The sequence below is a fragment of the Anopheles coustani genome, chromosome 3 (assembly GCF_943734705.1).
Source record: "Anopheles coustani chromosome 3, idAnoCousDA_361_x.2, whole genome shotgun sequence".
Taxonomy (NCBI): Eukaryota; Metazoa; Arthropoda; class Insecta; order Diptera; family Culicidae; genus Anopheles; species Anopheles coustani.
This window is the reverse complement of record NC_071288.1, coordinates 59,383,325-59,405,586: the sequence shown is the minus strand read 5'-3', so window position 1 is coordinate 59,405,586 and position 22,262 is coordinate 59,383,325. Positions and strand designations below refer to the sequence as shown.

The 22,262-nt window shown below is 39.6% G+C and overlaps 3 protein-coding genes across 6 annotated transcripts; 2 read left to right on the top strand and 1 right to left on the bottom strand.

Annotated features, from left to right (window-relative positions):
- Positions 1-612: 612 nt before the first annotated feature.
- Positions 613-4,659, bottom strand: LOC131272687 (myb-like protein Q). Its single transcript, XM_058274515.1, has 4 exons — positions 3,958-4,659; positions 2,455-2,647; positions 2,219-2,377; positions 613-2,141 (listed from the first exon to the last, which is right to left on the bottom strand). Exons 1-4 carry the CDS (start codon positions 4,611-4,613, stop codon positions 1,920-1,922), a joined length of 1,230 nt encoding a protein of 409 aa, XP_058130498.1. The 5' UTR covers positions 4,614-4,659; the 3' UTR covers positions 613-1,919.
- Positions 4,660-12,294: 7,635 nt separating this feature from the next.
- LOC131272678 (SPRY domain-containing SOCS box protein 3) lies at positions 12,295-18,125 on the top strand. 3 transcript variants are annotated; one of them, XM_058274503.1, is made up of 3 exons: positions 12,295-12,304; positions 14,409-14,768; positions 17,007-18,125. In XM_058274503.1, the coding sequence occupies exons 2-3, from the start codon at positions 14,421-14,423 to the stop codon at positions 17,742-17,744; spliced, it is 1,086 nt and encodes a 361-aa protein (XP_058130486.1). In that variant the 5' UTR covers positions 12,295-12,304; positions 14,409-14,420; the 3' UTR covers positions 17,745-18,125. The 3 variants fall into 3 exon arrangements, with proteins under 3 accessions (XP_058130486.1, XP_058130484.1, XP_058130485.1); XM_058274501.1 differs by lacking the exon at positions 12,295-12,304 and adding an exon at positions 14,064-14,222; XM_058274502.1 differs by lacking the exon at positions 12,295-12,304 and adding an exon at positions 14,064-14,294.
- A 2,210-nt stretch (positions 18,126-20,335) lies between these two features.
- LOC131271610 (acyl carrier protein, mitochondrial) lies at positions 20,336-21,743 on the top strand. 2 transcript variants are annotated; one of them, XM_058273099.1, is made up of 4 exons: positions 20,336-20,633; positions 20,908-21,033; positions 21,210-21,297; positions 21,363-21,743. In XM_058273099.1, exons 1-4 carry the CDS (start codon positions 20,457-20,459, stop codon positions 21,452-21,454), a joined length of 483 nt encoding a protein of 160 aa, XP_058129082.1. In that variant the 5' UTR covers positions 20,336-20,456; the 3' UTR covers positions 21,455-21,743. The 2 variants fall into 2 exon arrangements, with proteins under 2 accessions (XP_058129082.1, XP_058129083.1); XM_058273100.1 differs by lacking the exon at positions 20,908-21,033 and adding an exon at positions 20,722-20,832.
- Positions 21,744-22,262: the final 519 nt, after the last annotated feature.

Below are 22,262 nucleotides of genomic sequence, written 5' to 3'. Positions count from 1 at the left end.
TGAATCGATATTTTTCCGGATACCGTAGGTACAGTTTGTGTTTTGGTGCTACTTGCGATCACTGCCACCGCACAAGATTGTGCCAGATTCGACCATACCACGTTTGTTGCCGATAGCACAAAGTGCCACTATTACACTGCTTGTGTTAACCGAACTGGCACCCCGCTAGTTTGTCCGTCCGGGTATCATTTTAACGCCGAAAAGCAACTGTGTGACCATCCTAGTCGAGCCGGCTGCATCAAGTGCCCTTTGTCTGGCTTCGCTAATTTGCCCGTTGATGGGAGCTGCAAAAAATTTGTCCAATGTTTCATAGGAAACCCTGTCGATCGTGAATGTCCAACGGGGTTGCTGTTTGATCCGGCATTAGGACAGTGCAATCTACAAGCTCGTGTGAAGTGTAACTGATTCCTCATCTGCAGGATACCGTAACAGAGAACCTAAAGCTCTGTGAAGCTTCCAGAGTTTCTGTTTTCATATCAATTTGAAACTTATGCGACTTAATTATGTGAATAGTGATCAAGCTAAAGTGGAAATAATGTGTAGTTCTTCGAGAATTTTTAAAACACAAAAACCCAACGAAACATGAAGTTTTATGCCATTCAATGTCCATTGTCTTCCTTCCTCATTATTTCCGGGAGGAATATTAATTTTACACTCTTAAAAAATAACATGAATATGCTGGGGATTGAAATTAAAATTATATATTTTCAAAACATAAATATACCAAAATGAGAAATTTGATTTGAAATCCTTTTCTTACCCTTTGGTGTATAATGATCCATACTTTACGAAATATAAATACTTATTTTGGACTGTTTTCTATATGAACCTTCTCAACACTATCTGCTATGAAATCTCTTCGTAAGATGTTCTATCTTTTCCTGTCACATTGAAAGAAATTAATATAAATCTATGATACTTTTTAACTATATTTGAGCAAGGATTTGAGCGATTTAGAAAGAAAAAGAGCAATCATAACCTAATAAGACTCACCAAAATTTTTACTTGAGATGTGGTAGTACTGCACGTTCAGACAAAGAATGGAGATTCTAATTAATAGTTATAGGGATGGGTATTTCTCAGTTTGTTTCTTCCTAAAAATTAATATTCAATCAAAATATCATCAATATGAGTGATTCATAAGGTGGACATTTAACACGTTTAAAATAACCCAAAATCATAGTATAACAAAATTAACAGAACTCGAAAAAAAAAATCAAATGCATAGGCCGTGAATAAAAAATATCTCTAGTTTATGCTTATTTTGATTTTCCAACTTTTTGTCAAATTCATATGTTGTTGCAACCATCTATTAATTGATTGTTTGATTGCTTTTGTTTGCAGTAAAGTTTCATTAGAACATATTAGACAAATTAAAGAAACTGCCGAATAATACTTTTGCGTCACTTTTTTAATCAGTAATTGTTGTATTGATAGTTCCAATAAAAGTCACACTGTCTGAACCAGCCATTCAGTAAAAAAAAAACATAATCCATTCGCTACCCTCCAGCTTTTTTCTATCAATCTACTCCATGTGTTAAGTTTCTTAGGCATCAAATATTAATTTAATTATCTGTGGTACACCACACTTTTCGAATGTTTCGGTAAGTATTTCACTGGACTATCTTTTCATATGTTGTGAAGAAGCGTTCCCTAGATTATACTCCTCTTACAATACTTTGAGCATCCGAGTTTTGCATCCCTGCATTCACGATGGCTTTGCCCAACTATTTTATTTCTTATTTAACCTTTAAAAACCCTTATATACCGGATAAGCACAATGTGCATTCTATCTGTCTCTGTCATCCCTCTTCATTTGTGTTGGACTGAAGAAGGAGGTCGATAGTCTTCTGTAATAGGTGTAAACGTGAGCAGTTGTCTTCAACGGCCCGTGTATCCCTCAAGTGGTAGGCTGATAATTAAATCACTATTTTATCGTACGAAGGGGGTGGCATTTCTTCCGCTTCTTTCGTGGTCTCCGGTAGCAGTATCGCAATATGGTACGGTGGTGGTGGTGCTACAATACTTGCAAGCGAAGCCTGTTGAAGGCCTCCCGTTGTCGCTAAGCCTCCGATAGGTCCACTTCCGGTACTTCCGTTCAGCAATGGTGACGGATTGCCGCTTATAAGTTCAGGGTTGTTCTAAAAATAGATGCACCGAATACAGAACAGAAAATGTTGGCCGGTGGTTGTAAGTTTTAACTGACACACGATATTACCTGCAGAGAGCTTTGCTCGGCATTGGAGATCGTCTCCGATATCACATTGTTGCCAGAAATTTGTTGATCACGCGGGCGCCTCCACAACGAAACGGTGCATGCCGCAAGAAAGAAAGTTGCCGAAAATGCGCAAAATATAAGTACTTCTAAGCCGGTGCCCTATAAGAGGAAAGGAATAATAGAAGAAAAACCAAAATTATCGAAATGGTAAACACACATTCGCAGGTTCATCGTACCTGATGATCGAAGTAAAACTTTGCCCCGGCTACAAACACTGTAGCCAGGGCCAAGGACGCCCACATGCCGCATTTCAAGTGCGCCGGAAGCAGCTGCGCGTCGTGTCCGATATGCGGTGGAGAATGCTGCCCGATACCAGCTAAATTGGTGTTACTCTGATCAATCTCAGCTCCGGAAGGATGTATAGGTGCACTATTTTAATGAAAAACGCAAACATTTTTTATTGTTGACGATTTTGAGTGAAACTGAAACAGAACATTCAATTTCAGATACGCAAAACAAAGCACAAGTTGTTAAAAATACAAAACTTATTATATTTCGGCGTTAACAGTATGAACAACACACTTTAGTGAAAACTTTACACAGTAAGTAACTGGAACTTTATAGTGACAGGCAATCCGGAACTTGTCACGAAACTCATATATTGTTACACTAATGTAATGGTAGGCTATGGTAAATGTACAAATGTGTGCTTTAAAAAGCTTGGTCTTTTTGTTATTTGTTTAAAAACAAGCCTTAGTATTTGTTTTACATCCAAATTTCTTCAAAAAAAATTATACTAAAAATATGTTCTAAAAACGCTCGGCGTTGACGTGCCGTCGCCAACCAAAACAACATCCGGTTGTCGAACAATAAACTTTTTTTATCAAGCTGTATATAATCCAAGTCGGCAAAAATTGAACGTTAAGTCACCCAGTAGCCTGATAAGAACGTATTCAACGAGGTCATAAATTTTCTTATCTATTTCTCATTATCTTACGAGTATGACTAAAAAGCTTCAACTAACCAGGAAGTGTTTGAGCCATGAGAAAAATGTAATCGAAATCAATATTTGGAACAAGATTTTGATTCATATCGTAAAGTTTGATAGCACAGCAGAAGTATTTTTACAACTAACCTAGATATCAAGTCTTCAACCCAATAAAAGATGATGAAGATTTTGAACGTCATTGAAGGGAAAAGACAATTCGTGCATACGTTATTCCTGTTTCTCAGAAATAACAATCATGGACAGTTAGAACTCATTTTCAAAGTGCCGAATACAGAGCCATAAAAATTGATCTTACACTTCTTCGCTAAACGCCCCTTAAACATTTTTTAAAGTAGCTTTTTCACTTGTTTTCCTCAAATCAAATATTTTAAGTTAAACGATCTCTTGGTGAATCACACTTCAACAAATTAAATGCAACCTTACAATCCACGAGCTTAAAATTAAAGAAATGTCAAAGGTTATGATAAATGATCCACTGTGCCTAATTTATTGGAAATTTTAATATGGAAAAGTGAGGCAATGAAAAACCTCTAGCTTAGAAAATAAGTTTAAGCCAAAAATAACAAATACATCTTTTAAATCTTATTCCTTTTAGTGTTAGACACTATTATTATCCAATCAAATACTTGCGGCCTGTACTGATTTTAAACGAATTAAATAGAAGTCACATGATGAAATATCAGCTAATCATGTACTAAGAAACGGGGCAAAACGAACAACAATCATTTACCTGTAGATGTGGTTCATCGACACAGGTACGTGGTAGTTGTGGGCATTGGGAGAGGTGCTGTGCGGCAAATTAGGACTGGACTGCGGATAAGGCGTTGGTGCTGGCAGCACATTGCTGTGGGAATTGTAGTGTCCACTGCTATGCAATTGCACGTGATGTACCTGTTGCTGCTGCTGTTGTTGCTGCTGCTGATTAGGTGGCTGTAAAAGCACCGAGTTCGAGAGTTGCTGGGCGTGACTCTGCCCGTGCTGTGGATGGTGCGGATGATGATGTAACTGCTGTTGCTGATGATGATGGTGATGATGATGATTCTGATGCTGATGTTGACTTGGTGCGGACGTGTGATGTGTCGATGTGGCAGACGGATTTGCTTGAGATTGTGTGCTTTGTTGATGTAGTTGCTGCTGTTGCTGTTGCTGGAGTTGATGCTGTTGTTGCTGTTGCTGCTGCTGCTGTTGTTGTTGCTGTTGTGTTCGGTATAAGTGCGGACGGCTGCAGTCGACCGTTTGAAACCGATGAATTGGGGTGACCATTGATTTCCGGGGCACTCGGCGTGGATGACCGAAGCCAAGACCGCCTCCACCGGATAAAGATGCTGCCACACGAGCTCTGCCGAAACCACACGCTTGCGATCGTTTATCAATCCAAAAATGCATTTCCTTTTCACAGCACCGTTGGTCAAGTTGGTTTCCCTTTCCGTGAACCGTTCTTCCTTATTGTTTGTATAAATGAAAACTTCTGGCTAGCTAAATGATCCTCTTAGCGATGCAGCTAATAATGGGAGCTATATCGGTTTCTAGCAATTAAACATTTAATACTGCTGTTGGCGTTGACCCCGTCATTATGGCGTTACCGCTTGCCAAACGCCTGTTGGCTGTCGGTACTCACAATTATCAAGTAGGTTCAATATGAATGGTTTGGTCGTTCACATATTGAACCGAATATAACCTGTAAAAGAGGCGTTGATTAATTTCCATGATCAATAAATCAACATTTAGCTGTACATGAGTACGATTTAGCACAGCGATAGTTCCAAAAACAATTGTAATTATCCTTACGATATCCGCCATCCTAAGGAGTAATATTGTACTGCACATGTTAGAACTGTTACTGGTGAAAACCGTGAAAAATTCAATGAGCTGTATTGATACTATTTTATGAACTGAGATATTTAAACCAACTATTGAAGAGAACAGATAAAATTTGCAAGGAAAGTAGTATGTTAACTGTTTTATTTGAATAATATATAAAAAAGAAGTGGTAATAAAAATAACACCACTTCGGTTTTTTATCCAGCAATTGAAAATATTCTAACCAAACTTACTTAAGATACAAGTTAATGATGTTAGAGTAAATATACGAGTAGTTGTATCTAATCCCTTCAAACGCTCAATTTGTTAATACCAGTTTTTTCAGGGAATTCTGCCTATTACGCTCGCAGTATTCAAGAATACGGCATAGCACGTTATCGTTGTTTAATTATTTGACATTTGAAGACAGCCACGATATCACGATTATGATCAGCAATAATTTTCTGATAATAACCAAAAAATTGTTTCAATTGCGTCAATTTGTGTCAAACATATGAATAAAAGTTTATGAACACGTTAGAACATGTTTTCGAAGCAGGTACACACGAAATTAACGACGCGCAACGAAAGAAGAAACAAAACGTGCGTCAAAAAACTAAAAAAATCAGTACAAATTCCATCCGCTTGTCACGTTCTTGTAAATGTTTTTGATACAAAAGTATTGTCAAACATCTAGAAAACGAAGAAAATACTTTATTTCGTCGGAAAAATACCTTTTTTGAAGTGTCGCTCCAGGAAATATACTTTACAACAAATTTGAACCGATTCATTGCATATCTTCATCTGTGGTTCACTAGTTATTAACTAATAATTTACTATCTTTACTATCTAGTACAGTAAGCTACGTTGATTCTTCTGGTCGTCGTTAAGGGCATTTTTCATTAATCGTATTGCTATGATATATGAAGGTTGTTAGACCGGTTTTCATGGAATAGAGGCCAGCATCATGGCTAGTTTTGATATAAAGGGTGTCCCAGAAAGTATAAGCACGATTTCTAAATTACGTTTCTGGAAAACGGATGACGCCAAACAGTTGATTCTTCGGGTGTTTGATTGTTTACATTCAAACCTACTATATAGTGCATCGAAACTGTTTTTTCAACCGTTTCTGTTAAAATGCGAGGCATTTCCGTCAAAAAGAGCAAAAGCGTTCTGCACAAATAGTGTTCGACTCCTAACATTTCGCTAAGGAAATTGGCGAAATCGGTAGATGTGAGTTTCGGAGCCGTACGAACCACCATCCAAAAGTTTCGGGAGGAGTCCAGCTTCGAGGATACGCCGAAAAGTGGTCAAAAACCCCTTCCTATCGATCAACAGTTGAACCGGGAAAGAGCAAAAGCATTCAAGCAAAAATAGGAAAGTTCCATTCGCGATGTGGCTCAACAAATGGGTACGTTAAAAAGTAACGTCCAATGAGACAAGGCAAAATTGAATTTAAAATCGTACAAAATCCAAAAGAAATCGAAACGGACTGCAAATTAGGCTGCATGCATTAAACATCGGGCCCGGAATCTGTATGACAAGCTGCTGTGTGGTCAACCCTCATGCATCAGTTCGACGAAGAGTCGACCAAGACCAGACCAATTGAGATATTTTGGGCGCTAACGAAGGCACACTTGAGAAAACATGTTGAAGCTACGGAAAACATCAACAGTTTACAAAAAAAGTGTAAAACCGTTCAAAAGTGTCGAAAACCGTTCACGACAAGTATGTGCTGAGCCATATCGGAGGCGACAGATCAAAAGTGCGGTCATTCGAATACGATTAAATTTTTAAAATTTTTATCTTTCGCAAATAGTTCAGAACAGAACCCAAACTCAATTTATGAAACAAAAATTCAGTTTCTAGAACAGGTTTTATTTTTTACCTAATTTTGAAATCGTGCTTATACTTTCTGGGACACCCTTTATACCTAATCTAATTCGGATTAATTTACACGTGTTACTAAAAACAGTTTCTTCTGACTGTACACCATTAAATGATTGATAACTCTTAAACAATACCTGGTACTGGCTTCATGTCGGGTCGGGCATATTATGATATGAACTATCGTGTTATGATTCTAAGAAAAAATATAGTGCATATTTGAAAAGCAGGAGAAACTACATCAAATCAAGGTTGAAGTATCAAGGTTGAAATTCGAATTCAAAACCTCGCTACTACACCTTATTTAAGAATATAATTCAACGCTCTGTAAGCAGAAAATTTTGATAATTGGTATGTTTTGTGCTGATTTGGTTTTATCTTCATTTAGTGAATATTATCAGAAAAAATAAAAAATGGCTTTTTAATTTTTCTCTTTAAGTTTTAAGAGTAAATTTCAGCCGTACCAACGTCGTCCTATCTAGGTAAGAACCTCTGCTGACTTAAAAACCAGCAAACGCATTTGTTCTTGTCAATATCAATTTATTTTGCGCCTGACTATATACCGAGTGAATTAGTAATGAAGTTACTGAAATTGAATCATTCCCATGTGATGTTTCATATCCTTCTCACAAAAGGTTAGACGGTGAGCTGCAGCGTCCAATGTGCGGCATCGCATCCAGCCTCCAAGTGACGCTAGTGGGCGATCAATAATCTATGGCCTAATTTCGTTAAAGACATTAGCTGGCACAGTGCCGATGCACATGCTCTCAGCAGCTGTTATCACTTTTCAGCGAATTTCAGCAAAACACAATGTGTTCTTGTTTGGGAAGGCTTCGAATGAATAGTAATCGAGGCATTTGACACCATAAATTGATACGGAAAAATTGTACAAATTCGGAACCTGTCACAAAGAAAATAAAACAACCCAAAAACCATCCAACAACCTAAATAATGTGCTCATCATAATGTGCTCTGGATATGGCCAGAGTTAAAACAACTACCAAAAATATCAGAACAATGGCCATCGTTTAAATTTCTCTATCAATTGAAAATTATTTGAAAATGTGGTAGGAAGGTATTGCGATTTTATAAAAGAAAGTACTAAAACTGCGTACATCATTTCATGTATCTGGGTAACAAAATTTTCGTACACGAAAAATAACATATTTTTGTAATTTATAACTTTGTGTGTAAACCTTCTCTGTATGGAGTTGTCGTAATACGAAGGTGAAGTACCACTAAGCATAATTTTCCTTTTCAATTATGAATGGTCATGCTAACACGGAAGAAGAGCATGATCTGTTAGCGAAGAACACACTTCAAGTACAACATCATGCAAATTAAAGGTTCTCCATTATGCTTGAACACATCTCTTGTCTATCTCCCCAAAACAACAAATCCTCCTCTTCATCTCGTTCGACACAGACGTGACCTCGGTTTTTCTCACACTGTTGCCTCCCATGCCCGAGTGGCTTCGCGTCAATACATGAACACTGTGGATGGCAAGAATTTTTACTTTTATCTGTTGCCTCCAACAGCTTTATGTAAAAGAGGAAAAACATAATCCTGGATTGACTGATATCCTCTTTTGAATTTGTTCTACGACGAAGAATGCGAAGTGTTAACAAAGATTCAAAATGTAGTCTTTAGTCACTGAGCGGTATCCGATAAGGCCTTACTTTGTCTATTTTACATTTTATTCGTCCTAGCAGTCCTGCAACCTTAACTTTTAAGGAAGTGGTGAAAGGTTTCAAATAAGGAAAAATCCATTAAAAGAGCCAACGGCTTGATCCGAAAAATCCACGCAGGAAGTTATCTCTCTTAAACGGATGTGGCATGTCACACAACACCGCCTTTCCTTACACTCGCTTTTTCCAACCACCAAGTAGTGGCCGCTCGTTGCTTCTATGTTTGTGTGCCAACATCACTGAACGCATACTTTTACGTAGATGAAAAATATATTACATCAAAGGATTCGTTGTTCTTGCACATACCTTGAGAGTTTTTCCACTCGCGCACGAAATGCCACCTGTATGTAATCAGCATTTGCTCTATCAACACTTTGCAGATAGAAGAAAATACTTTAATCAGTGGCACTTACTTTCGTTACACACCTTGCTTTGGGACTTTTCATTATATGTTCTCCAGCAGAAGAACACATATGGAGGTATCAGCCCTGTTTCTCATGTTCTCGATTCATACTTAAACATTTCCGCTCGTCAAGCAGCAAAGGATGCTGATGGGATCGAAGCAATAAATTTTAGCACTGCACGTCAACCGGAGTCCTTTCCATCTGGACCGGTTTTAACTAGTGGAATATGTTATAACGTCCCACTTGCGCTAACACTGTCACTATCCAGCCCATTTATCCGGATCCGGTCATCCACCAGACTATTAAGGAGCGCTTATAACCAGCGGCACTTTTCAACACGTGGTGTTGCACCATATCCTCTCTTATATCGCATTCCCGATATTCGTTGGCCACGAATCAACATCATCAGCATCAAGCATTTTTTTACCAACTCGTCAGCTTCCTCCACTGATCCGCCAGGCGAGATGGCGAGCGTATTTCAGCGCTTTTCCGACACTGAACAGAACCTTTTCGTTCGTTGTCAAAAGACGGATTTAATAACATGCCATTGGGCGCAGCTAGCGTAGTTTTCTCCTCCGTAGCATACCAATTTTTCGACCGACTGGTTTCTTTTTTCACTTGCTCAGAATCACTTGACTCCAATACGGTCTCGAGGGCGTCGCTAGGAAAAGCCTACGGTTATCACACGGCACGTATAATGCAGTCAAGGCTTTTTTCACTTCAATCCACCGCAATTACCACAGAACAGAGAAAATTTCCTTCAGACGACTACTTCAAACATCGATGCGAGGGTAAACATACTTTCGCTCAGCATAAGAATCACCTCAATACTGACCCAGACACTTTGGCTCTTACTTGATGGGCCACTGCTATAGGAATCTGTGTTTCCGCTTCTTCTACCGCCTATCTCACGTTATTTTCCGACGCTCTTTCTCTCACACACACTTGTGATATCTCTCTATTTACATGTTTTTCTTTCGGGCTCTCCACCCGAACTCTCATTCTCTAGTGCACAAACATCCTGGCAAGAGGGTAGAACACATCAGGAAAGCAAAACACAGTCTGCACACCGTTTTCCATTGCATTTTGTGGAAACCCCTTGAACTACACCGATAATTCTTATCAGTATAAGAAATACCATTTTTAATTTAGCTTCATTAGATGAGTTTGAAGTTAGAAGTTTCCTTGTACAGTTTCAACGCAATACAATGGAAAGATGATTTAGGAAGGATACGAGTTTATTACGCAGATTTTTCACAATCACAACCTTCCTATTCAATGCATTTTCCAAGTTTTCTCCGCGGAAAATTTTGACCCAAATGCGTATGGTAATTTCTGTCTCTCCCGTTCTTCTCTCTTCATTCGACTTGCAGAATCGCAGCGAGAGAACCCCTCGCTACTGCCCTTTAATTTTTAGTTGGAAAATGCACACACCCAGCCGGAAAAACGATCGCCCTCGCTAGGTACGAAAATGACCGATCGGTATGTTGATATTTCGAGTATGTGTGCACACACCTTGTGCGTATATGCCGGCAGGTATTCCCGATGTTTGAAATAATCCACCGGGTGTTTATTTTTGGAGATTGTTTTTTTTTTGTGCAATTTTATGTTTCGGCTATTTATTGGAAGCATTTGGAAGTGGAAGCAGAACTGTAATATTTCACCCTAATATCCAGCCACGGCTTGGAATGGAATGTTCAAACACGTCCATGAACGTGACTTTGGTACCGCTGAGGGGCACCGGTACTAAGTATAAACAATTTGCTGAACAGTGCTTCGTACCGTGCACTCTTTCAGTTTAGAAAGTTATTAAAGCTGTAGGTCCACTTTCCAATATTTAACCTACCTGTGAAATATTGCAATAGAAGAGCTCGGTTTCAGAATTTTTCCTTCCACCAACAAACCAACTAGAATAACAAATGAATGAAATTAGGTGGCTGAACGTTAGAAAAGAACAGAAAATATTAAGAAACTTTTACAAATGAATGTTGATATCAATAAGACACGAAAACCACGTCTACTTAAAATTGCAACTGGATTATAAGTTTTCTAACATCAAAAAATCTTTCTCATTTAAAAAATGTTCCCGTAAAACCCCGATTCACGAAGCCAATTCGTTAGCAATGATTTAGAAATATGCGTAGAGACGATTACAAAATAAGCCCATGAGTGCTGGTGCTCAACATCTTGACGGCGTCGGTTCGTATTCCAATCAAGACCGGTCTCTTCCTTGTACAAGAAGATTCCATTTACACACTGGGAACAAGTCTTGTATACCCTCAAAGGGGAAAAAGTCAAGTAAGTGAGTAAAAGTTTAGCAACGGGCAGGGATTACCATACCAGCACAGCCGTTACGCCAAAAAGAATAAGATTCTGAATGAGTGTGTTGGGGTTGTTTACAAATCGCATAGCTTGTGATAACCTATGCCACCGACAGAGCGTGTGAATGTTACTTCACCATCGCTCATCGTAATTCTTAAATACTTACTTGTTGCTCAGTACTTGATGGCCGTGCTGCTAAGGCCACATAAATTAAATATTCTAATTGAAAAGTAACGAGGATTTTTTAAAGCTTTGTGCTTCATCTAATTCCATCAATAAAAAATACGCATTTTAAAATTTTATACAAAAACTGTACTAATCAAGTACCTTTCCATTTTATCACACAAATTGCTCTATTTCTTCGCCTTATTGCTTAGATGCAGTGGAAGTAGTTCAATGATGCAGTGATAATAAGCCAAGGCATGCATAATGATAATTTTAAAATTCAAGGTTAAATTATGCATCTTTTTTCCACTCTACATTTGCCGATGCACAACGCTAATGTAAATGTACTTTAAAAAAATTGTAATGTTCTGGTAATGTTCAAACCTATACTTCTGCTTTATATACGCTCTTCCAGCTTCAACCATGTAAATGCCGAGTAGATAGGGCGAAGCAAAACTAGCGTGCATGTTTACACTTTATTCTAAATGAACTGGAAATTATTAGTTTAGCCATGAATCTTCTTCAAAAACAATCTCATTATAAAAATGTACTTTCGAGGGTGTTGATTGTACGTCGTTTGAATCCGCTTTGATCCGGGTTTTGAATTCTTCTTCCAGATAGACAGTCTCGCTTCAAGGCGCCGAGTAATCTACTTTATATACGAACAGCTTGAGCTTCGATTCGCTTTAGTATACCGTGTCGCTTTCTAGCGGAAGCATCTCTACCCGACTGTGATGCAAAAACGTAATCAACAAGTGCAGTGGTCATTCTCTGGGACATTCGTTTGCGCTCAATACGAACCGGGCCTTGAGTGAGTATTCTTATCAACATGTACACAATCAATTCGAGCTTGGTTGTCACACTCGAATCATCTGTATACAGTAGATCTACTTCTGTATTATTCAGCCGTAGAAAGCGTATTCAGCAATGTTATCTCTAGTTTCAATATTTGCCACACTATTATTGCCCGAAATATTTGTTTCCATCCAAGACCTTAAGAAAATATTGATGAGTTGAAATTGAAAAGCAAACGAAAGTCTTTTGGTTCCAAAATACTGAAAAGAAACATCAATTGTCTATGTTAATCTTGGAAGTTCCACAAAGTTAAGTCTTTACTCACTTTAATTCGGAAATTGTAAACGATCATGAATCACGTTTCACGCATGCTCTTATGGTATGTATAAAGTGTGTCGTTGTATTGGCTACCTCAGATGATTATTTTATGTGCCATGCTTTTCAATTTCGTTCCAAAAAACTAACAAAACTTCACAACCGTACTAACCGTAATAATCTTGCGCGGGCGAATTATTTTTATTGGAGAACCACAGCCACACAAACTATGTTTAACTTGGCGGTACCACAACGGGGCTATGTAATCAACTCCTTTGGAACTCACCTTGGTCAAACAAATATCATTAATCATCACTGTATTAAACGTATGCGAAGTATACGTAAAGCGCGAAACACAAAGGCGAAACTTAGCAACATCACGTGTAATGTTTCCGCCTGTTAAAAATGTGTTTCTATCAACTAGTGAAAAAAGTGTTAGCAAAAATCACCTATACCAACGAGTCATAAGTTGTTTATAAATGAATATACATATCAAAATTTAAACGACAATATAGTGGAAATAGTTTAAACTAAAGGGGGTCCGTGACAGCCGAGCGGTAGCGCCGGTTAGAAAATCGGCCCATGAGCGCCGGGGCTCATCACCTCGACGGCGTGGGTTCGAATCCCAACCGAGACCAGACCCTCCCCTGTAGGAGAGGACTGACTATCCACGTACAACAGGGAAACAAGTCTCGTAAGCCCCTAACGGGCAGGCATGACCAAGAAGTCGTTACGCCAAGAAGAAGAAGAAGAAGAAGAAGAAGAAGAAGAAGAAGAAGTATAAATTAAAATTCCGTAGCCAGAAACAAAATTAACTTTTCCGTAACCAGAAAGTGGGAGTCCGCGACAGCCGAGCGGTAGCGCCGGTAAGAAAATCACGTCGCCGGGACTCACCACCTGAACGGCGTGGGTTCGAATTTCAAGCGAGACCTGACCTGTCCCTGTACGAGAGGACTGACTATCCACGTACACAGTAAAAAGTCTCGTAAGCCCTTAAATAAATAAAGTTTATAAACTTAGCTCACATTCCATTCTCACAGCCATAACTAAAACAAAATTCTCTTCTTCTTCGGCGAGGATTTACACCAGTACGGCTTTTGAATCCAGCTTCCTGGGCCTTCGCAAACTAACTGCCTCCCGCTAGGCAGCTCAGAATTTCCTTCTAAAAATGTCCTACGCGCGAACAAACGCCCTACTTTTTCAAATCTATTTGAGTCGATTCAAATAGTTTGGAATCAAGTCAGAATCGAATCAAATCAAGTCCCAAACAAATCAAATCTGAATCAAATCCCGATGGAACAAACCTTTGAATCCGTCCCTAGGATTGAATCTTCGAATCTTCGGAATTCTGATTCTGCCAACACTAGAAAGGAGACTTCATGTTATTGTTTACATTGCCGAAGCAGTAAAGTGTCAAAAATTGGACTGTTCCAGTTTGGTTATATTTCCCATACCATCATCAGGCGTTTTCTGGAAAGCTTTGAAATTATCAATTTTGCACGAAAAACACACGGCAGAGGTTACACCATCCAGAAAGTGATAATATTCCAAAAAATCCTTGCAAGTGCAGCTAATTTAACATAAACATGCGTCACTTTGCTACTGTTGAATCAATGCCGGTACATTGTTTAGTGTGAATTAGCGCAATTTCTTCCTTGAGTTTTGTTTGGTTTTGCATGTTTATACCTAAGGTAGTAGAACGAACATTAGATATTTAGTTTTTTTTCGAAAAAAAACTCGTACTACGCACAACATTACTGCATACGTCGCACGTATCCAACAATAACTTTACCTCTTATTCACAGATTCACTCCGAAATGGCCTGCCCTACACGCTATAGACTGATAAACCCCAGCACGTCCAAAGCCAGCGATGAGAACGGCTCCGTCTCGTTTTGTAACTGTGAATATCCTGTTGGGATGCGATGGAGACATACAACAAAAAAAGCAGTAAAATGTAAATGTGGAGAAGATGCCTCTTCGAGGCTGGACTGGACATGGGACGCAGAGTCCACGTCGGAAACCGTAGTATCGGGTAAGAAAGTAATATTCCACCCTGTCTACAGCCAAGGTACTTCGGTAGTACGGGGCAACGAACCGCTAATGCGAGGACGACACCATTATTGGGAAATTAAAATCCTATCAACGCTTTCCGGAACGGACATTGTAAGTAACGATCGTCACGACATCATAGCCAATCTAACTTCTCGATTTTTTATTGTTAAAAAGTCAACTTATTCCAACTTAACGATTAATCTGGAATGCAAAACTCCTCACGTACCGCTCCGCAACTCTGTGCCAATTGCGAGAAAAAGGTGCCCGGTGGACATTCTCTCGTAATCATGTTACCTCCGATGCATTCGTAGTGACGCCGACAGCTAAAGGGGAACTCCGAAAGTGGGGGCCGCAGTAAAATACCATTGATTAGCCCTACGCAAATATTGATGGATTCGGTTGGATCGCACGCATTCACACAGCGTTGTGCTCGTTGACTAAAAAAGCGTCCCATGGGACAACGCCATTCGTGTTCGGTGCCATGGTGGCATGAAATGTACTCATTGCAGATCTCTGGCAACGGGAATCTTATTCTCATCCCTGCTGGTATGCCGTCGCAGAAAAATGCACTCACGGAGGACACTAGAATGCATATCAAGGTGAAACTCAACACGAGACCTGGAATTGCATTCGACGGTCAGTTTTCTATTTTTAAACCAATTCAGCTTAGTTGCGAGACATACCTTTCATTGCTGCTCACTACGCAAAACTCTACCGAAAACTAACCTCCGCTGACGTTTAGCAAGCCAAATTGAATGAGCCACCACGTTCAATTATCGTCTAGACTTTATCGAGCGCGTGTTCGGTTTATTTCGTTGATTTTATCGCTCAGGCTGATGCCATGTACATAATCTTGGTGAGCAGGAACCGCACGATATAAAAGGACTACTCCAGACGGCGAGGGTATTAACGTGATAAAGATAATTTATTGACCCTGTTTTTAAGTTCCACATGTATATTTATATTCCTTACATGTCAAGTCGAAATGTTCGGCAAAAAATACAATCTGATAAGAAGTTCGTTTAAAAAATTGAACGATGTAATTTTGTCCAAAGAACAGGCTAATTTGAATAACATAGACTCAGTTCAGCAACACATGGCGGAATATGTAAAGATTTATATCGTGATCTTGACATTTTTGTTTATAAATATTGCTTTTCGTACTGTAAATAGTTTTTTTAAATAGTAGGCAGATTTTTTAAATATAAAAATATACATTGGTCGCGTATAGAATACACTTTGATTAAATTTTATTGGCAATATTTATACGTTGTACTTAAAAATTGCTTCAATGCAATATTTTACCAAAAATATTTTAATTGAAATTGTCATCTTTGCAAGCTAACACATTTTACTGTTCCATATAACGTTTTTTGTAATGTTAGAAACATGTATATTAATATGCTTATTTTAGTAAATTCACATTAACATTCTGCTGGATCGAAACCACAGGCCTGACGAATCTGCGAAAAAAGGAATCCCTGTGGGCAGAAGTTAGCGATCATCAACCCTCCAAAACACGTGTAGTATTTTTGACAGTTCGGAGTCTCCGTCGGTGGCACCCGTATAAATACTCCATCCGGAACGCCCGCGCACCATAGATCTGCAAAAAACAATGAAACAAATAAGTACAAATCACGGCGAGTTGCTTTTGGCTGACTTTGGACTGCGTAGTCCTGGTTAATTACCTGGTTGCGTAGGACACGCGGCTTCACATTGCTGATTACGAGGGTTGAAAAATTCACCCGGCGGACAATACCACTCATGATCGGTTTCGTGCTGGCAAGCGTAGTATCGGTTGCACTCTTGTGGACTGTACATCAGTAAGGTTCCTCCTGGAATTCCATCGCAACGTGCTGCCGTCGCGCCATGAAACTGCATCAACGCAGCACAGATTGCGAATACGATGCAAAGACAAGATTTCATGTTTGCTTCCGTTCAGCAGGAGAGTTTTGAGAAAATCTACCAGTGACTGTTTCACTCGAAACACTGCGCGTAAATGATAACAGTTCAAATCGATAGCGTGCTTTCATGAGAATTTGGCCGTTATGTTGGTGTAACGTAAACACGCGCTGATATCCGGTCGAGACATTTATCGGGAGTCGGCGATTACAATCTGTCGTCGTCTGCTGCTAGCTAATCGTTTTATTGGCTTCACGTTCGAAACCGAGATTTTAGTGTATTTTGAAGTAGTAGCGACATTTTCTTATCACCTTACCGGTTTTGCGATTCTTCTACACTACGTCATCCTAAGGGATAAAAAGTGTGAACAATATTTTAACTATAAAGCATTTAGTATATTTGATAAGCCTGTGAATAAAAACCATTGCTTTGACGGGTTTCTTTCAGATGTTTGGCATCGGCACTGATAAGGTGGATCTACGACGACATCGATTTGCGTTCGCTAGCGTGCTCGGGCTAGACGATCAATCGTGGGGTTACTCCTACCGCGGTCTGGCGCAGCACAATGGTCAGCTGAAATATTACGGCAAGAAGTTCAGCCAAGGCCGCATCATCGGCATCTACGTAGATATGCATCGCGGCACGCTCGAGTTCTTCCTTAATCGGCGCTCCCTCGGCCGAGCCTACACGGGCATTCCTCGAGAGGACGGGGTCAAAATATTTCCTATGATTTCCTCCACGTCTGCTAAATCGTCCATCAAGCTGATAAATGCCGCGTCATTTGAAGACAGCTTACGGTTCAGCTGTATGAAGGTGATCTGCAAGTATCCGAAGCTTCTCGAACAGGTGAACGGGATACCCGGGTTACGGCAAACCGTGCAGGAGCTGTGGTTTTTGCAGTTCAAAGACCCGAAACGGCCTGGAGAGTTTGCACAAAATAACTTACATTTGGCCGATGAAGCGGTACTTTGCGGCAAGAAATTAAAGCTCCTTGGGGACACCACTGTAACCGCTGAACAATCAGAGATAAACACAGAGGCAGAAATTTATGATAATTTACTGAAAAAAGAGGACGTCGGTGGTGAAACAGAAAAGCCCTCACGTGGAAACGGTACCAGTGAATCGAATAGTGATAATGATGACCTGTCTGTGATGATTTCCAGAGAATTTTTCTGCAATCATTAGGTTATTTAACTATACCAGTGTTCCCAAAGCATTTATTCACAGTCGAAAATGGACATCGTAACTTATGAGAAACATCCCTCTCTATTATCATTTCTCATCAATCCGACTTTTATTTCTTTATTTGTTTTTGAGTGAAAACCTTCCACGTAAAGGTATTTTACTGTTTACCTTAACTAGATTCGACCTTAACATAATGTAGTAGTGCATTCTACTTTTGCCATAAAAAATCTGAGGCTACATTTTTCCAACCAGATTGAAGTTATTTTTTTACTGAAATTGAATTTGAATTTTCTGTACTTTAGTAATCATACAAGAAATGTTGAAGAATCATACAAGAAATTTGCCTTTTTTCATACTTTCGGTAAAAGAGTAAATGGGGCCCCGGCCGCCATGTTTTCGATCGTGGCTACACCTCTTGTTGACGTTTAAACTGAATGTATGCAATTGGTGATACATTAATTCGTTAAATTCAACCTACGAGTATTTGAAACGTAGTTTATATCGTTAATTTTGGCTACGCAATCAACCTAGGGGTGCGGCTTATTTCTCAAAACTATAACAAACTCTCTTTTTCGGTAGACCTAGCGCAGTCCGCTCGCTGCGCTCGCTGCGGGCGCGCCGCCGTTTCCAAATCATTTCTGCGGCTAAATTCGTTGTTTCATGCTGTCCATCATGAGTGGTATAGTTTACTTACTAGTAACTTAACATGAAAAAGTATATTAACCCGCATTCAACCCCCACTGCGTGATTAGTTTAAACCGTTATGTTCTTTTAAGCGAACAGTTAACGATCAAATATTCGAAAAGAATGCATGCGTCGCGCTTTGCATAGCTTCAGGCGCTTAATGTGAACCAGTAGGAAGAGGAGAATCTAGCCCGGGGCCTCATTTACTCTTTTACCATACTTTCAATAAAAAAAACCTCGTATATAAACAACAAGTTAAAACATATTCTTACGGGACTATTACATAATTCACATTTTTTTACGTTTTATTACTGATTCCAAAAATGGAATATAGCAAAGCCAAATCACAAACCCAGCATCTCAAATTATGGACTACCTTCAATTGCGCGGAGTTTGTATAGCACAAGGAAAAGCTTTAAATGTTATTTTTGCAATAATAAACATAAGGGACTAAAAGGGACGGAAAAGAACCAGATTTGAACTCCCGAATCATTTAGTAAATCGTCAGTCCTTTGAAACCCGAATGTAGTAAACACCATGTATTATGTGTCGCATACGCGTAGGCGTATCAATGTGCAGCTATAATACATCCGGTAAAAGAGTAAATAAGGCCCCGGGTTAGATTCTCCTCTTCCTACTGGTTCACATTTAGCGCCTGAAGCTATGCAAAGCGCAAAGTATCCATTCTCTTCGAATATTTTATCGCTAACGGTTCGCTTAAAAGAACATAACGGTTTAAACTAATCACGTAGTGAAGGTTGAATGAAGTTTAACATACTACTTACATGTTAAGTTACTTTGTAAACTATACCACACATGATGGACAGGATGAAACAATGAGTTTAGCTAAAGAAATGAATTTGAAACGGCGGCGCACCCGCAGCGAGCGCACCGAGCAGACTGCGCTAGGACTTTTGTAAAATAAGGGGGGCCCGTAGGCCCACACATTCCGCAATGCTAGTTTGATTGCATAGACGAATATTAACGGTCCACACAATACTCCCCGGTTGACAGAAATTGACATTGTTGCTGGTACTATGTAGTTCCAGCAAGAGTCCCAGCAATCTGCCATGGAAAAACTTGCTGGTACTACATGACAGCTGCAAAAAATTTGAATTTTTGTCAACCGGGTCGGTTCAAATACTCGTAGTTCGAAATTAACGAATTAATGTATCATACATTCAGATATCAGATTCAGATATATCAGCTAAAAAACGAAGGCAGGGACCTCGTTTACTCTTTTACCATTTTATATATTGTTCGAATAGTATTTTTGGTAAAATCCCAAATGAAGCCCCCCCTGCCGAAATCGCTGTCGTGGCTACACCATTTGTGAGCGGATGTACCTAAAAGGTATGCAATGGGCGAAACAAATGCCGTTGTGTGAACCGTTTGCATTGAATGTCTAGTTAAATTCAAGATTTTGGTTATACTGAAAAGGATGTACAACATGAACTCCCTCATGCATTACTTGCATGAGTTTATGAAAATTCGGCTACGCAATCAACCTAGGGGTGTGGTATGAGGGGGGCCCACGGGCCCCAACTTATTGGTTCAGTCCAACTTATTGGTTTATGATGTCCATCTTGCTCAGTTTAACCGATTAGTTCAAATCATTACAGCTTCTAACGGAAAATCAACGGTTCAAATATTCAAACTGAATTGATGTGCCACCTATTGCATAACTTTCAGGCGCAAACGTGGAACAAATGACGACGATGCGGAGCCGGGGGGGCTTCATTTGGGATTTTACCGTATTTTTTTATCTTATCTTTCAAGCATTGCTTCGTCCGTAGAAATCCAGATAAGTTCATAGTTTGAACTGTATATTACAGGGTTCATAATTCAACGGCCCGGAACAGTTTGAACCGGTGGGTTCAGATTCATAACACCTCTACTCTACTTACATAACAAATGTCATTCAGCCAGGTCCTTTGAGAAGATCAAAGTTTTCACGAAACAGTTTCGCGATTGCACTCCAGTGAAATCATATTCTAAGATCGCGGTGCATTAAGCGACTGCTTCAGAATGGCATCGTTGGTGAACAGTGTTCGCGGTTTGACTTGCCGAAATGCGCCTCTGCTCCGTTGCATGGTTTTGCGTTCGGTATCGTCGGCCACGGTAACCCGGAGGGACCAATGTAATCAGAAGTTTCTGACAGCCGCTGCCGGAGCCTCGAACTCTGCGCTGCTGTCCCCGTTTGAGGTTAGAAACCCTGCGTCTTGTTGTTCCGCTCGTCCGAAGTAATAGCACTATTTATGTAACACCCTTTTCCGATGCTCGTTTGTCCCAGCTAAAAGTATGGACCTGGCATAGATCTTTCGCATCGAAGCCGAACGTAGATGATATTAAGCAGCGAGTGCTGAAAGTTGTTGGCGCATACGACAAAGTTTCCTCTGATAAGGTGCGGAATGAAAGTGATTTGATTGGTTTTGTTTTCTTTTTTCTCGCCCTCGCCCAATCTTTTCCCAATCCTTAGCAAAACGGTCGATGGCAACTAGAGATAGTACGAAAGTACAGCGCCAAGGAACCGCTTACGCTTCAACTGATCAAAGAGCGTGTCCTGCTCGTACTAAAGCTGTACGACAAAGTAAACCCAGAAAAGGTACGTTCATTAGCACGGTTTCTTGAGTTCTTTCTAAACAAAAAAACCTTTTGTATTGGTGCCAAATATCTCGTTGCCTGAAACTGTTTATGCCCATTGCTTGCTTGGTCACTGATTGCGGCGAACTAGTTTTGTTTTTCACATCAACTATACCTCTCCTTGCTTGTGTCTTACAGCTTTCTTTGGAATCGCACTTTATCAACGATCTTGGACTGGATTCGCTGGACCACGTTGAGGTGATAATGGCGATGGAGGATGAATTCGGTATGATACGAATCAGCTTATCTACCCAGCGGCCAGATTGTTAATCGCATATATTTTGCTTGTAGGCTTCGAAATTCCCGATGGAGACGCAGAAAAGCTATTTAGACCTGCCGATATCGTTCAGTACATCGCTGACAAGGAAGATATCTATGAATAAGTTTTTAATGGGAGAGTGCCCAAATGTAAAGATTCTGAATCGGGCGCTGACTGCAAATGCTGTAGAACCTAGTTTGATTAATTAAAAGATTGGATGATACAGATACAACGCTATCCTTGCTGCTGGATGGTAAACATGAAAATGGACACACACATGGATCGACGTGGAATGGTTTAACAATATTTGAAAAATATTTCATAGCACGGCTACTCTATGTTGTTGAACGGCAGAATAGAACAACAGCCACGATGAAAATAAATGTATCTGCTATTCGTCGCTCCTGTTAAAATCGGTGTTGTCTTCTTTCTCGGCATGGTCGTAAACTGTTCGTAGACAATTGTACAATTAAACGGCGAGCAGAATATTTGCAGTCATAAACCGAAAAAATGGTTATTATTTCGATTTAAATTTGATATCACTCAAATTGATTAATAAACATATTTGCCCGTAGTGAAAAAACGTCTTGCGCCTCCAAGCGACTTAAACCGGTACAAAATCTGTGGTGTGATTTTAATAATCACAAATAATCTGGCAACACGGAATGCGCTGTTCCAGTGATGTAGCATTTTAGCTAGTGATCATTCACCTAAAACTGATGATAAATGGTTCGGAACTACCAACCTCCGCAGCAAGACTCACTCTTGTTTGCACAATTTTTTAGATAAATTTAGTCGCTCTCAAGCATTATTTAAATCAATTTTTGATATTTCATAACTTGTGAAGCGTTTGCTTATGCAACTTTCACAGTTAAAACACAAACACCGGAAAACTATACACAAATGTGTATAATTCTCTTAGAAAGAGCAGA

Bases quoted from the DNA above. Each gene is read 5' to 3' on its own strand.
- LOC131272687 (XM_058274515.1), bottom strand. From the start codon at position 4,613: ATGCATTTTTGGATTGATAAACGATCGCAAGCGTGTGGTTTCGGCAGA. The intron at 2,648-3,957 runs GTAAATGATTGT...TCATTAAAATAG, and splicing joins TCGATGAACCACATCTACAG to TGCACCTATACATCCTTCCG. The intron at 2,378-2,454 runs GTACGATGAACC...TTCCTCTTATAG, and splicing joins AGTTTTACTTCGATCATCAG to GGCACCGGCTTAGAAGTACT.
- LOC131272678 (XM_058274501.1), top strand. From the start codon at position 14,190: ATGCGTCACTTTGCTACTGTTGAATCAATGCCG. The intron at 14,223-14,408 runs GTACATTGTTTA...TCTTATTCACAG, and splicing joins CTACTGTTGAATCAATGCCG to ATTCACTCCGAAATGGCCTG. The intron at 14,769-17,006 runs GTAAGTAACGAT...GGTTTCTTTCAG, and splicing joins CGCTTTCCGGAACGGACATT to ATGTTTGGCATCGGCACTGA.
- LOC131271610 (XM_058273099.1), top strand. From the start codon at position 20,457: ATGGCATCGTTGGTGAACAGTGTTCGCGGTTTGACTTGCCGAAATGCG. The intron at 21,034-21,209 runs GTACGTTCATTA...TGTGTCTTACAG, and splicing joins ACAAAGTAAACCCAGAAAAG to CTTTCTTTGGAATCGCACTT. The intron at 21,298-21,362 runs GTATGATACGAA...TTTTGCTTGTAG, and splicing joins GGCGATGGAGGATGAATTCG to GCTTCGAAATTCCCGATGGA.